This window comes from Ornithorhynchus anatinus, chromosome 15 (assembly GCF_004115215.2).
Source record: "Ornithorhynchus anatinus isolate Pmale09 chromosome 15, mOrnAna1.pri.v4, whole genome shotgun sequence".
Lineage (NCBI taxonomy): Eukaryota > Metazoa > Chordata > Mammalia > Monotremata > Ornithorhynchidae > Ornithorhynchus > Ornithorhynchus anatinus.
Genome location: NC_041742.1, coordinates 298295 through 312097, shown reverse-complemented (window position 1 = coordinate 312097; position 13803 = coordinate 298295). Strand labels below are relative to the sequence as shown.

The 13803-nt window shown below is 65.3% G+C and overlaps 1 protein-coding gene across 1 annotated transcript; it reads right to left on the bottom strand.

The window, feature by feature from the left end:
* Positions 1–4169: 4169 nt before the first annotated feature.
* Positions 4170–10044, bottom strand: TP53INP2 (tumor protein p53 inducible nuclear protein 2). The gene is made up of 4 exons (XM_029079579.1): positions 9891–10044; positions 6121–6301; positions 5163–5448; positions 4170–4961 (listed from the first exon to the last, which is right to left on the bottom strand). The coding sequence occupies exons 2-4, from the start codon at positions 6242–6244 to the stop codon at positions 4700–4702; spliced, it is 672 nt and encodes a 223-aa protein (XP_028935412.1). The 5' UTR covers positions 6245–6301; positions 9891–10044; the 3' UTR covers positions 4170–4699.
* Positions 10045–13803: the final 3759 nt, after the last annotated feature.

Here is a 13803-nt window from a genome sequence, read left to right as displayed (position 1 = left end):
TGTGAGAGTCGAGCGTCATTAGCTGCCGGAAATTTCTGCCCAGGACGGCTGAGAGAGATAGAAGGGGCCAGGGGCTCTTGGGTTTCTGCGAGGAGTCCAAGGGTGTGTCCCAGGGCCCCGGGCGCTCCCTTGGGGCACGGTGGAGGGGGCCAGGTGGGACGGTTCCCCCTCCCCGAGCGGCCACCCCCACCGCTCCGGCCCTGGCCGCAGACCGGCCCCCGACCCTCGACCTCCTGTGCGAAGTCCCGGTCCCTTTCCTGCTAATAATAGTGTTGCTGTTTGTTAAGCGCTTACAATGTGCAGAGCACAGTTCCAAGCGCCGGGGGAGATGCAGGGTAATCAGGTTGTCCCGCGTGAGGCTCACAGTCTTTATCCCCCTTTTCCAGATGAGGTCACTGAGGCACAGAGAAGTGAAGTGACTCGCCCACAGTCACCCAGCTGACAAGTGGCAGAGTCGGGATTTGAACCCATGACCTCTGACTCCCAAGCCCGGGCTCTTTCCACCGAGCCACACTGCTTCCCTGATCCATCCTGGTCAGTTCCCCGGGGCCCTGCGGGCCGGCGGTTGGAGGGTATTTGGGGTCCCAGCACCCCAGCTCCCGGGGGAAGCCCATTCTAGATCCTCTGTTGCCCTGGGGCCAGCAGCACGGTCATCCCTCACCCGTCTCCCCGGGAGGGCTTTGAAAATAGACACACACACGTACCCGCACAGGCTAATCCCTACCCAGACGTTGGCCACGGGTGATTGGGACAAGTCAGGGACACCACTCTTCCACCGAGCAACGGTCGGGATGCGCTTTAGATGCTTTTTTAAATTACGTGTTTATTTCTCGTGTGCTCCCCGTCGGCTTTTCCCACAGAGGTGGGGGCGCGCCCCGTCGCGGCCGGGCCCGGGCCGGACGGGCCCCCCGCGACCTCGGCCCAGGTGAGCGCCCTCCCGTCCTCGGCCCGGCCGGGCAGCGGCGGCCACCCCCCGCCTCCGGGCTGGGGCCCGCCGGTGGCCCGGGTGGCCCAAGTGGCCCGGGTCCGGAGGTGTGAGGTCGGAAGGGCGGGGGCCCGGGCGGGACGCTGGGTGCGGGGCAGAGCTGGTTAGGAGGGAAAGGAATGGGTTAGAGCCCGTGAGGGAGAGGAGGGGGCGATCCGGGGGTCCCGGCCACCCCGGCCCCCTCCCCGAGCCTCCCCCAGGTGCGGCCTGGCCCGTCCTCGCCGCTGCCTGTCGCTGCATTCGCTCCGACGACGAGGCGCTGGGGAAAGGCCCGCAGGACGCACGCACAGACCCACGTGGGCGGGCAGAGATTGGCGGGAGAGAGGATGGGCCTGTGCGCCCGGCCCCGGGGCCCAACTGTTTCCCCCGCCGGGAAGAAGGCCCGGGCACGGCCGCCCCGCTGGGGCCGGAGGGGCCGGGGGGCGCTGGACCAGGTGAGGGGGTCGGGGCAGCCGGGAGACAGGGGAGAGGGGATCGGGGGAGCAGGGAGACAAGGGAGGGGGGAAGTCAGGACACGGGGAGAAGGGACCGGGGGAGCAGGGAGACAGGGGAGAGGGGGAGTCCGGACACAAGGGAGAGGGGGCCAGGGGAGTCAGGAGACAGGGGAGAGGGGGGAGTCAGGAGACAGGGGAGAAGGGGCCGGGAGAGCCGCGAGACAAGGGAGAGCAGGGAGACAGAGGAGGGGGGCCGGGGGAGCAGGGAGATAGGGGAGGGGAGCCGGGGGAGTTGGGAGGAGGAGAGGGGGCCGGGGAAGCCCGGGGATGGCTCCCCGGGGGATGGCGGGGATGGCGGGGGATGGCGAGGGGGGACAAGCCGCCCCTCGCCATCCAGATGAGCGGTTGAGGCCCAGGGAGGGCGGAGTTGGGGCCTGAGCATCAGGGAGGCGCGGCCCCGGGGATGTCCGGGGGTCGGCGTCCCGAGCGGGGATCCGCGGCCAGCTGGGCCTCGACCCTCCCCACCCCGCGTCCCGCCGGCAGCCGGCTCGCTCGCAGCTGGACATCTCAGGTGAGCGGGGACTGGGGCGGGTGGCCAACTGCAGCTCAGCCCTAAGGAAGGACCCTCGAATGTGGGCTAGCACCCCAGGGGGTAGAAGGGGGGCATCGGGGACAGGGACCTCTCTTCCAAGGAGCCCCTCTCTGGCTCCCCGGGGTGCCAGCCCACATTCGCGGGTCCTTCGGCAGCAACACCGAGGGAATGCCGGGGCCAGAGAGGCCGGATGGCAGGAGCCGGGAAGGCCCAGAGGCGGGTCACCTCCAGGCCCCGGCCTCGACCTCCCGCCGTGCCAGTCGAGGCCCAGGTTGGCCCGAGACTAGCCACCCTGTGCCCGCCCCCACTCGGCATGGCCAGTTTTCCCTGCTGGAAAAAAACAGAAGTTGAGGTGAGCGCTCCTGGACGATGGGTGGGGAGAAACCGTTTTGAGTGAAGTTCCGCGGCCCCACCTCCCCCCAGCCCCTAAGAGCCTCCGCCCCGCCCTCGTCGGGGGGCTCACAGGCAACGCCGGGCCCCCGCACGGATCCCCGGCCCCCACGGTCCCGCCAGCCCGCCTGCGGGGTGAGGCCCGTCGCTGCGGACCGGAAGCTCGTCGTGATCAGGGAAGGTGTTCGCCGACTCTCCAAAGCCCTTACTCAACACAGTGCTCTGCACGCGGTAAGTGCTCAATAAATACCATTGATCGTGCGCGGCCCCGGCCCTCCTTGGGGTCCGGGGGGAGGGTCGGTGAGCCGGTGGCACGGGTGATGGGGGGTGAGGGTCGGCGAGCTGGCGGCCGAGGCCGATCCGGGAGTTAAGGGCGAGTGGGCCGGCGGCCACGGGTGATCCGGGGTGAGGGTGGGTGGGCCGGTGGCTGCTGGTGACCCGGTGGAGGCCGCGACCTTGATGGTGGTTGGGGTTCTCTAGGGGGCCGGGTGGGGTCAGGGAAGCCCGGGGGGGCGGGCAGGGGGGACCCTTGGCTGGGGGAGCTCCCCGGGAAACCTCGGAGGGGGCGGGAGATGACCGGGCAGGGGGAGTGTTTCTGTTCAGCCGTGTCACCAGCTGCCAGGGCGTTGGATGTCCCAGCCTGGGAGGGGCCAAGCCTGGTCTCAGGTGCTGCTGCCCTCTCCCCAGCCCCCTCCCTGCTCCTCCTCTCCGTCCTTCTGCCTCCTCTTGCTCTCCGTCCACGTGCCTGCTCCCCCTGCCCTTCCCCGCACCCACCTGCTCTCTCCATCCATCTGCCTGTTCTTCCTGCCCCTTCCCACCCACCCTCCTGCTCCCTCCATCCTTCCGCCTGCTCGACCTTTCCGTCCTCACGTCAGCTCCCCCGTCCCGTCCCCACAACCTGCCCTCCGGCCCCCTCCCTCCTCACGCCTGCCCTCTGTCTCTGTCCACACCCCGGCTGCCCTTGCCCGCCCTGCCCACCAATCCACCTGCTCGCTCCGTTCATCTCCCTACTCCCCCTGCCCTCCTTCTCCCTCCCGCCCGGTTCCCCTCTCTGGCCCCCTGCCCGTTCTCCCTCTCGGTCCCCGTGGCTGCTCCCCCTGCCCCGTGCCCCTGTCCCGTCCACCCGCCTGCCCTGTCCACCGGGCGCAGGAGGTGCCCCTGCCCTCCCCACGCCCGGCGGCAGCAGCGTACCCAGCGTCCGTCCGTTGAGCCCTAGCCCCGCCTGCCCACCGCTGCTCGCGGCAGGGGTAGGATAAGCTCCTTGCAGGAACCCGGCAGCCGGAGCCCGTGAGTAGAGGTGGGCAGGGGTGGGAGAAAAACAGCGGCTGCCCCTCCTCACTATGGCGGGGTGGGGGGTGTAGGTGGCTGGGGCCCGGAGCTGGCTCCTCAACAGGCGGACTCCCGCCCCTTGGCCTCCTCCAGCTTTGCTTACCCTCTGCCCCACCCAACACTCGCTCTCTCTCTGGGTGGGTGTGTCTGCCTCCCTAGGCCTCCGCCTCCCCCCCCCGCCATCTGCCTCCGGCTCCCGCTGCCCACCTCCTGCTCCCGCCTCCGCCGCCCGCCTCCGGTTCCTACCGCCCGCCTCTGGCTCCCTCCGGCTCCCCCGCTCTTCCTCTCACCCTCTCCAACTTACTCTGCCATCCTGCCTTTTGGCCTCTGCCACCCTCCCTGCTCCCTCTCCCCACCTCTGGCCCCAGGGCTGACCGAGAGAACTGGCTCCTGAAGGTCAAGCTGTGTCTCCCACCCGCAGGGGCCCCCGAGGGCCCCCCGGGAGACCGGAGGACGCCCGCTCCCCGGCTGGCCGGACATGTCTGAACAGAAAGGGGAAGGGGATGGGCGGGAGCGGGTTGGGGTCGGAGGGGAGCCTGGGACCGGCTAACCCCACGGGAACCCCCCGCATCGTGCCCGCCGCCCCGCTCCTAGGCTGCGGATTAGTGGGGTGCGAGCTCTGGAGCGGTGGGGACGGGGTCCCCGGGCCTCCTTGGCCGGTCAGGATCCGGCGGACGGATGGCGGGGGCGGAGGGCGGCTCTCGGAATCACCAGGTCGGAGGCGGCGGGGGGGCGCGGGGCGGCGGGGAGCCGGGGACGGGGAGCCGGCCGGTCCGTCGGATCCCGGTTCGGCCGCGAGGCCCGAGGTCCGAATCCGGGGCATGCGGCGGGGGTGGGGGCGTCGGGTGCGCGTCTCTGAGGCCGGGAGCGGGACGGGGCCCGCGGAGGCAGTGGCGGTGGAGAGGTGACGGCGGTAGCGGAGAGGGGCCGCGTGTCCCTGGGGTCGGGGGCGACCGGGGGGGGCCGCGGTCAGTAGTTGTACTGGCGCCGGCAAGGCTGGTAGACGAAGCTGCCTTGGTGCTTGGGCCGGCGCGGGCGGCACTCGCGGGCCCGGTTCTGGCGCTGGACGCACTTGGGGCTCAGCTGGTGCTGCCGGGCCTGCTGCAGCCGCCGAACCTGGCTCATCTTGCCCAGCAGCGCCGCCGTGGGGGTCGGCGGGGCCGCGGGGTGCGGGGCCGAAGGGTGCCGGGACCGCGGGGGCCGCGGGGGCCGCGGGGGCGGAGCCGCCTCCCTGTGAGGCGCAGAGGAGAGGGGGCGACCGGTCAGGGGCCGGGCCGCGGGACTCCGGCCCCCGGCGCCGGAGCGCAGGGACCCAGGCGCCCGTGATCCCCACGGGCCGGGGCTAGGGAGCGGGACCCCGGCCCCCCGCGCCCCGCCCCGGGACCCCGGTCTCGTCCGCCCCCTCGCCCCCCGGGGGCCCGCCCCCGCTCACCCCTCGCCGTCGCTGCCGCCGCAGCAGGGCTCAAGTTCCACGGGCAGGTCGGGCCCCAGCACGACGGCGTTGCCCGTGACGTACACGGACATGCTGGGGTGCTCGATGAGCAGATCCTCCAGGGGGCTGCTCGCCAGGAGGGCCGGCGGGGGCCCCTCCGCGGTGAAACAGGGCGGGGGGGTGACCCACCAGCTCTCGTCCATCAAGCAGGGGGCGGGCGCCAGGACGGGGCTCCCGCAGGGGCACGGGGCCTCCGAGGCCGGGCTGGGGGGCTGCGGGGAGCTAGCTAACGGGCGGGGAGTGGGGAGGAGCAGGCCGGCAGAACGGCGGGAGAGCACAGACACACGCACGGGACACACGAGGGCAGGGGAGAGACGGGGGTATCATTAGTGCGAGCCATGATTCGCTGCCCCGCGGTGCCCGCCCCCCCGCTTGGGACTCCCGGCCGGTGGGGAGGCTCCCGGAGCACCCGCTCCGGCGGTCTCCACCGCCCTCCCCCTCCCCCCCGGTCCCCGGGGTTGGGCCCTCGCTCAGCCCTCTGCCCCCTCCAAGGAGGTGGAGCTCAGAGCTGGGGAGAGGTCGAGGGGTGAAGCCTGGGACCCTGCATTTTTCAGGAGAATCAGCCCAGAGCGGGCAGTTGGGTTGCCCGGCCCGCTCCTCAAGGGAGGCTCCCGCGAGCCGCACTTGACCCGGCAGCGGTCCCGTGGTCTCGGGGGGGGGTGCTCTCCCCACCCCGACCCCCGGCCCGGCCCGCTGGTCGTCTTGCCCCCGGCCGCGACCGGGGCGGAGGCTCTGGGTGCCCTTCCGGGCCCGTGACCGGCTTTTGGGCGGCCCCGAGCCGGGCGGCAGCCCGCCAGGGGACCGAGGAGGCTGGGCGGCCGGGGGCCGAGGCCGCCTCCCCGTCCCCACCGGTGGGACTCCCCCGTCCGCCGCAGGCCTGGCGGGGGCCTGGGCTCACCCTGCAGGTCGATGATCAACCAGCCGTCCAGCTCATCTTCCTCGGCGACGAAGGCGGGTGGCTCCTCGGGGCCCGCGGCGGGCGGGCTCTCGCCGAAGAACAGGCTGGCCAAACGCTGGAACATGGTCAGGGAGCCCGGGCGGGGGCAACCACGCGGCCTAGGGTCCGTCCGGAGGAGGGGCTGGACGGGGCAGACGGGGTCGGCGGTCAGACGGGCCGCCACCCTCCCATCCCGCCTCGCCGCCACCTTCCCCGGAGACACCTGGGCCCCCGCCGACTTTGCCTCGGCTCAGGGGGGCCTGTGTCTTGCGGCACCTCAGTCTTCATCCTCCTCCTCCATCCTTAGTTTTTCCCAAGTAATTACTGCATGCAGGGGGCTACCCTCAGGGGTGCGTGTGCGCGGGGTGCCGTCCCAAGCACCCAGTGGGACGCCCTGACCCCCAGGAGTGTCCGGCGTCGCGGGGGAAAAGGAAGGCGACACAGCTGACGGACGGATTGCACAGATGGAGGAAAGCGGAGCCGGAGGTGGGAGGGCAGGGGAAGAGGGCAGGTGGAAAGGCAGGTCTGGGGGGCTGCTGGACCTCACGGGCAGGGGGTGGGGATGGGGGCGGTCCGTTGGGGCCGTGGGGAAGCAAATGCCCGGTGTGGACCCTAAAGGTAATCTTGGAGGCCGAGCCCTCCGCCCAAGGTCCGCCCCAAGTCCACCCCTCCTCTGGGAGCAGCTGTCTGAGCCTCAGCCGCCTCAACCCCCACCGGTCCGAAGGCCGCAACTGCCCCGTCGGCCAACTCCCCCTTCTCACTCTTCTGCCTGCGGCCCCCGGCTCACACCTTCCTCCTGCCAGGAACTTCCGTAGGGCAGAGACTGAATCTTGGGTCTCTCCTCTGTGCTTCCAAACGCTTACTGAAGCGCTCTGCTCACGGGGGGCATGCAGCACGACGCTCTGCCCGCAGCGGGCGCCCGGCCCGGCGCTCTGCCCACAGCAGGTGCTGGGCAAAGTGCTCTGCACGTAGCAGGGTTATGAGTAGGGTTATCCTGCAACCCATAATAGATGCCGTGAACAGTGAGATTGAATCCACGGAGGTGAATGTCAGAGAGAGAATCTCTCCCGCCCTGGGCGTATGGAAAGAGCCGCGCCATTTGTCCAGCCCCGGGGCCATCTGGGTGAACGTTGCCCGGGCACCGAGGAGGAAGAGGGAAAAGGCCCGTTCCGCTGCCAGCGGGACCCGGGCTGGAATGGTGGGGCTGGTGAGTGGGAGCTCGTTGTGGACGGGGACTGTGTTTCTTATACTGTGTTCTCCCAAGTGCTCAGTACAGTGCTCAGCAGACAGTAAGCGCTCCATAAGTAGGATTGACCGAGCGAGCCATCCACGCTCTCTCCCGCCGCCCCGCTGGACCCGGTGACGCTCGTCGCAAGAGAGCAGGTAAGGAGATGGGGTGCAGCCTGTGCTCAGAGAACAGATTAATAATAATAATAATAATGTGGGTATTTGTTAAGCGCTTACTATGTGCAGAGTACTGTTCTAAGCGCTGGGGTAAACACAGGGGAATCAGGTTGTCCCACGTGGGGCTCACAGTCTTAATCCCCATTTTAATAATAATAATAATGTGGGTATTTGTTAAGCGCTTACTATGTGCAGAGTACTGTTCTAAGCGCTGGGGTAAACACAGGGGAATCAGGTTGTCCCACGTGGGGCTCAGTCTTAATCCCCATTTTAATAATAATAATAATAATGTTGGTATTTGTTAGCGCTTACTATGTGCAGAGTACTGTTCTAAGCGCTGGGGTAAACACAGGGGAATCAGGTTGTCCCACGTGGGGCTCACAGTCTTAATCCCCATTTTAATAATAATAATAATAATGTTGGTATTTGTTAAGCGCTTACTATGTGCAGAGTACTGTTCTAAGCGCTAGGGTAAACACAGGGGAATCAGGTTGTCCCACGTGGGGCTCACAGTCTCAATCCCCATTTTACAGATGAGGGAACTGAGGCCCAGAGAAGTGAAGTGACTCGCCCACAGTCACCCAGCCGACAAGGGGCAGAGCTGGGATTCGAACTCATGAGCCCTGACTCCAAAGCCCGTGCTCTTTCCACTGCGCCACGCTGCTTCTCGTTAAGCGCTGATGATGCTTCTAATAACCTCGTGGGGGGGGGTCCCCCAACTTCCCCCCATGCCAGGGGGTGGCAGGACGGGAGCACCTAGCCCAACTGGGGCCACGGAGGTGGGAGGAGTGGCGGTGAGTCCGGGCGCCAGAACAGTTTGGTGTGTGTAGCCCCGAGGCTGGGGGTGACCTTACTGGCTATAGTTGAGGAGGGACGTGGGGAAGCGGGGGCGGATGTTAGGGTGCCAAACTCCCGTAAAACTCCCTCCGTTTCTGCCGGAAGGCCCCGGCAGAGAGTGGAGGTGGCGTTCCCAGCCGGGCGTTGCTGGGGTTAACCTGCGGGAGCGGCCGGACCCGGGGACCCTGGCCAGGGGAGTGTCACCCTACCAGCGTCGCCCCGGTGACGCGTCCGTGGCCATCTGGGGACGGGGGTCCGGCTCCCTCCGCCCCCCCACCTCCTCACCCGGGGCGGGGGGCCGTCAGCCAGCCCCAAAGGCCTCGGTCCGCGTCCCCGGGGGGGACGGCCGGGGCCGACCCCTCTCCCGACCGCAGGTCCGTCACTTAGAGAATAATAATGATAATAATGTTGGTACTTGTTAAGCGCTTACTATGTGCAGAGCACCGTTCTAAGCGCTGGGGTCGATACAGGGGAATCAGGTTGTCCCACATGAGGCTCACAGTTAATCCCCATTTTACAGATGAGGGAACCGAGGCCCAGAGAAGTGAAGTGACTCGCCCACAGTCACACAGCTGACAAGGGGCAGAGCTGGGATTCATGACCCCTGACTCCCAAGCCCAGGCTCTTTCCACTGAGCCACGCTGCTTCGGTGTGCCTCAGTGGTGAGAGCCCGGGCTTGGGATTCGGAAGTCTTGGGTTCGAATCCCCACTCCGCCACTGGTCAGCTGTGTGACGGTGGGCGAGTCGCTTCGCTTCTCCGGGCCTCGGTTCCCTCATCTGTAATATGGGGGGTTGAGACTGTGAGCCTCACGTGGATGAGCCTCCATCTCCCCCAGCGCTTACAACAGCGCTCTGCACATAGTAGGCGCTTAACGAATACCAACATCATTATTATTATTATTATTATTATTTACTGCCGTCCGATCTTCTTCCCTTGGGCTTGTTTCCCGCTCCGGGATGCCGACTGGCTTGGGAAAAATTCCAGCTTCACATTCCGGGAGGCGGGGGCCGGGACGAGGGATCCTGTTCCGGCCCCATTCCCGTTCCCATTCCCAGCCGGGTCACCGGAGGACGGACCGCGGTCGGGGGAGGGGGGTGGACGGGGGGGGGGGGACCTTTAGCGACGCCTCAAAGTCATATGCAAATGAGTGACGTCACCGGGCTGCCAACTGCCGCCAGCCAATGGGGAAAGAGCTCGGGGCTTTCGTCCGCGCCGGTTGGTTGAAGCGGCCAGACAAAGGCCCCGGAGTCGGGCCGGTCCTGGGGGGGGGGGACGGACGGATCGAGGGGTACGTCCCGCAGAGGGGGGCCCGGGCCCTTCCGTCCGGCCCGCGGGTGGATCGGGCGCTCAGAGCAGTGCCTGGCACATAGTAAGCGCTTAACCGAGACCATCGTTATTATTATTATTATTAATATTGTTATTATTATTTTCCTCCCAGTCCCCGGAGGCAGCTGGGCCCGGTCATCCCGGGCTGTCCGGGGGGACTCACCTGGGGGCGGGGGGCGGTGCCGGGGGGTCGGTGGGACGGTCCGGTCCGGTCCGATCCGGTCCGGTCCAAAGGGGTCGGTGGGTCCCGCTCTGCACGGAGCTCCGCGGTCGCAGTGGAGCTTCGCCGCACGAATTGGAAGCTTCAAACAGCTGATGGTGACGTCACCAAGGGGGCCCCCGCCCGCTTGACGTCACGGGCCGGCGGCTCGGCGTCCAATCAGGGGCCGGCGCGCCCTTCCTCCCCCCCCCCCCCCCCGCTCCTCCGCGGGGACCCCGCGTGACCCGGGGCGGAGGCCGCCAGGGGGCGCCACCCCTCAGCCGCCCGCGCTGGGGCGTCGCAGGTCGCGGGTTCGAATCCCGCCCCCCCCCCCAGAATAACGTTGGTATTTGTTGAACGCTTCCTATGTGCGGAGCGCCGTCCCTGGGGCGAGTCCCTGCACTTCTCTGGGCGCCTCCGTTCCCTCCTCTGTAAAAAAATAAAAAATAAAAAATGTTGGTATTTGTTAAGCGCTTACTGTGTGCAGAGCACTGTGCTGAGCGCTGGGGGAGATCCAGGGTCATCAGATTGTCCCACGTGGGGGTCCCGGTCTTCATCCCCATTTGACAGATGAGGGAACTGAGGCCCAGAGCAGTGACTGGCCCACCGACACCCAGCTGATGAGGGGCAGAGTGGGGATTCGAACTCATGACCTCTGACTCCCCAGCCCGGGCTCTTTCCACTAAACCACAATGCTTCCCGTGTAAATGGGGGGGGGTGAAGAGTGGGAGCCCCACGCGGGGCGACCTCACTGGCAAGAGCCCGGACTGGGGCAGTCAGAGGTCGCGGGTTCGAATCCCGCCTCCGCCCCTCGTCGGCTGGGTGACTTTAGGCAAGTCGCTTCACTTCTCTGGGCCTCAGTTCCCTCATCTGTCAAATGGGGATGAAGACTGAGCCCCCGCGTGGAACAACCTGATGACCTTGTATCTCCCCCAGCGCTTAGAACAGCGCTCTGCACATAATAATAATAATGTTGGTATATGTTAAGCGCTTACTATGTGCCGAGCACTGTTCTAAGCGCTGGGGTAGACATAGGGGAATCAGGTTGTCCCACGTGGGGCTCACAGTCTTCATCCCCATTTGACAGATGAGGGAACTGAGGCCCAGAGAAGTGAAGTGACTGGCCCACGGTCACCCAGCTGACAAGTGGCAGAGCTGGGATTCGAACTCATGACCTCTGACTCCAAAGCCCGGGCTCTTTCCACCGAGCCACGCTGCTTCTCTAGTAAGCACATAGTAAGCGCTTAACAAATACTGTCATTATTATTAATTTTATGGTGTGTTGCACTTGGCAGGCACTCACTCCATATCCTGGATACGTAATAGAAACAGCATGGCAGTGGACAGTGATAATAATTCTGGCATTTAATAATAATAATGTTGGTATTTATTAAGCGCTTACTATGTGCAGAGCACTGTTCTAAGCGCTGGGGGAGACGCAGGGGAATCAGGTTGTCAAATTGGTCACATGTGGGGTTAAGGACTATTTAGTTGCCATTGTTTTTACGAGATGTTCTTCCCCTTGACTCTATTTATTGCCATTATTCTTACAGTAATAATAATTCTGGCATTTAATAATAATAATGTTGGTATTTGTTAAGCACCTACTATGTGCAGAGCACTGTTCTAAGCGCTGGGGGAGACACAGGGGAATCAGGTTGTCAAATCGGTCACATGTGGGGTTAGGGACTATTTAGTTGCCATTGTTTTTACGAGATGTTCTTCCCCTTGACTCTATTTATCGCCATCGTTCTCGTCCGTCCGTCTCCCCCGATCAGACCGTGAGCCCGTCAGACGACAGGGACCGTCTCTATCTGTTGCCGACTTGTTCATTCCAAGCGCTTAGTCCAGTGCTCTGCACAGAGTAAGCGCTCAATAAATACTATTGAATGAATGAATGAATGACTGTATCCAAACTGATTAATTGGTAACTACCCCAGCGCTTAGAACGATGCTTGCCACCTAGTGAGGGCTTAACAAATGGATTTCGAAAAATAATAATAGCGTGGTGGGTGTAACCCCGAGAGGAACTCCTCACCTCTCCTCTTGGCCGCCTTGGGCCCACCGTAGGGAGGGTTCCCAGCTCCCATCCTGCTTTCAATTCAATTCAATTCAATAGTATTTATTGAGCGCTTACTACGTGCAGAGCACCGTACTAAGCGCTTGGGATGAACAAGTCGGCAACAGATAGAGACAGTCCCTGCCGTTGGACGGGCTTACAGTCTAATCGGGGGAGACGGACAGACGAGAACGATGGCACTAAACAGCGTCGAGGGGAAGAACATCTCGTAAAAACCGATGGCAACTAAATAGAATCGAGGCGATGTACAATTCATTAACAAAATAAATAGGGTAACGGAAATATATACAGTCGAGCGGACGAGTACAGTGCTGTGGGGATGGGAAGGGAGAGGTGGAGGGAGCAGAGGGAAAAGGGGAAAATGAGGCTTTAGCTGCGGAGAGGTAAAGGGGGGATGGCAGAGGGAGTAGAGGGAGAAGAGGAGCTCGGTCTGGGAACGCCTCTTGGAGGAGATGATTTTTAAGTAGGGTTTTGAAGAGGGAAAGAGAATCAGTTTGGCGGAGGTGAGGAGGGAGGGCGTTCCGGGACCGCGGGAGGACGCGGCCCGGGGGTCGACGGCGGGACAGGCGAGACCGAGGGACAGCGAGGAGGTGGGCGGTGGAGGAGCGGAGCGTGCGGGGTGGGCGGTAGAAAGAGAGAAGGGAGGAGAGGTAGGAAGGGGCAAGGTGATGGAGAGCCTTGAAGCCTAGAGTGAGGAGTTTTTGTTTGGAGCGGAGGTCCCTCCGGCCTCCTCCTTCCTCAGGGTCACCGATGGGGCTTTTGACGCCTCAGAGGCAGGAGGGCCCAGAGGCGACCTCTGCTCGGAAAGTGTCAGGTTGGTAGGACTTGAACTCCATGGAGTGTCCCCGCCCTGGCCCCCAGCCCCCAAATGACCGGGCCCCTGACCTCTGGGGTTCCCAACCCGCCTCCTCACCCGGTCTCCCCTTCCCATCCCAGATCCTTGCCTCCGCCCCAGCCTTGGCACGCCCCGCGTGGCCCTGGCCGCACGCGGAGCCATCTGGGTCCCGGGAGACCGGCCGGTGACCGCCAGCTCGTCCCTCCCGGTGTTCGTCACCCAGAGGAGGCCCAGCGCACGGGGCGGACGGGGAGGGTGGACGCCCCGGGGGACGACGCTCACCTCTGACTCAGGGGCCGGGCACGTGGGCAGGCAGCTTGCGGGTATTTCCCCGCAGGTTCGGACACAACAGGAAGCAGGGTGGAGGGCGGCCCCTGGGGCACCCGAGGCTGCGAGTCAACAGGTTCCTGGGCCTGTTGATGCCTTCCCCGGCCCAGAACCTCCACCGACCCCCACCGAAGGGGGTCCCACGGGCAGATTGGGACGACGGTCCAGGGCCCCGCGGCGACGGCGTGGAGGGTGGCCGCCGGGATTGGGTCGGCCCAGGCCGGACCGGTCTGGACTCCCTGTCTCTCTGTCTCTGTCCACTCGACCCTCGGGTCTGTGTGCTTCCCAGACGGGGCAGGGCGGTGGGGCGAGGGACCCATGGCGACACTGTGGCCGTTGCCAACCCGGCTTGGGTAATCCGCGGTCCGCAGGGGCCCTAATCACAGGAGGGGCAGAGCTTGAGCCTGAGGGAAACGTGGTGGGGGGCAGAAGGAGCCCGAGGGGCACGTGGGGGGTCTGGGTGGGAGGAGGCGAGGCCGAGGGGCACGTGGTGGGCAGGTAGCGAGTGCACGAAGGGCATGGGGAAGGGTGGAGTGCGAGGCCCAGGGGTACGGGGAGTAGGGGAAGGAAACCCGAGGCCCATGGGCATGGGAAAGGGGAGAGCCCAAGGCCCAGGGGCACGGGAAAGAGGACAG

Coding starts and splice junctions, on each gene's coding strand:
- TP53INP2 (XM_029079579.1), bottom strand. CDS start 6,244: ATGTTCCAGCGTTTGGCCAGCCTGTTCTTCGGCGAGAGCCCGCCCGCC. Junction 5,449..6,120: donor GTTGATCATCGACCTGCAGG/GTGAGCCCAGGC, acceptor CCCGCCCGTTAG/CTAGCTCCCCGCAGCCCCCC. Junction 4,962..5,162: donor GGCGGCAGCGACGGCGAGGG/GTGAGCGGGGGC, acceptor TGCGCCTCACAG/GGAGGCGGCTCCGCCCCCGC.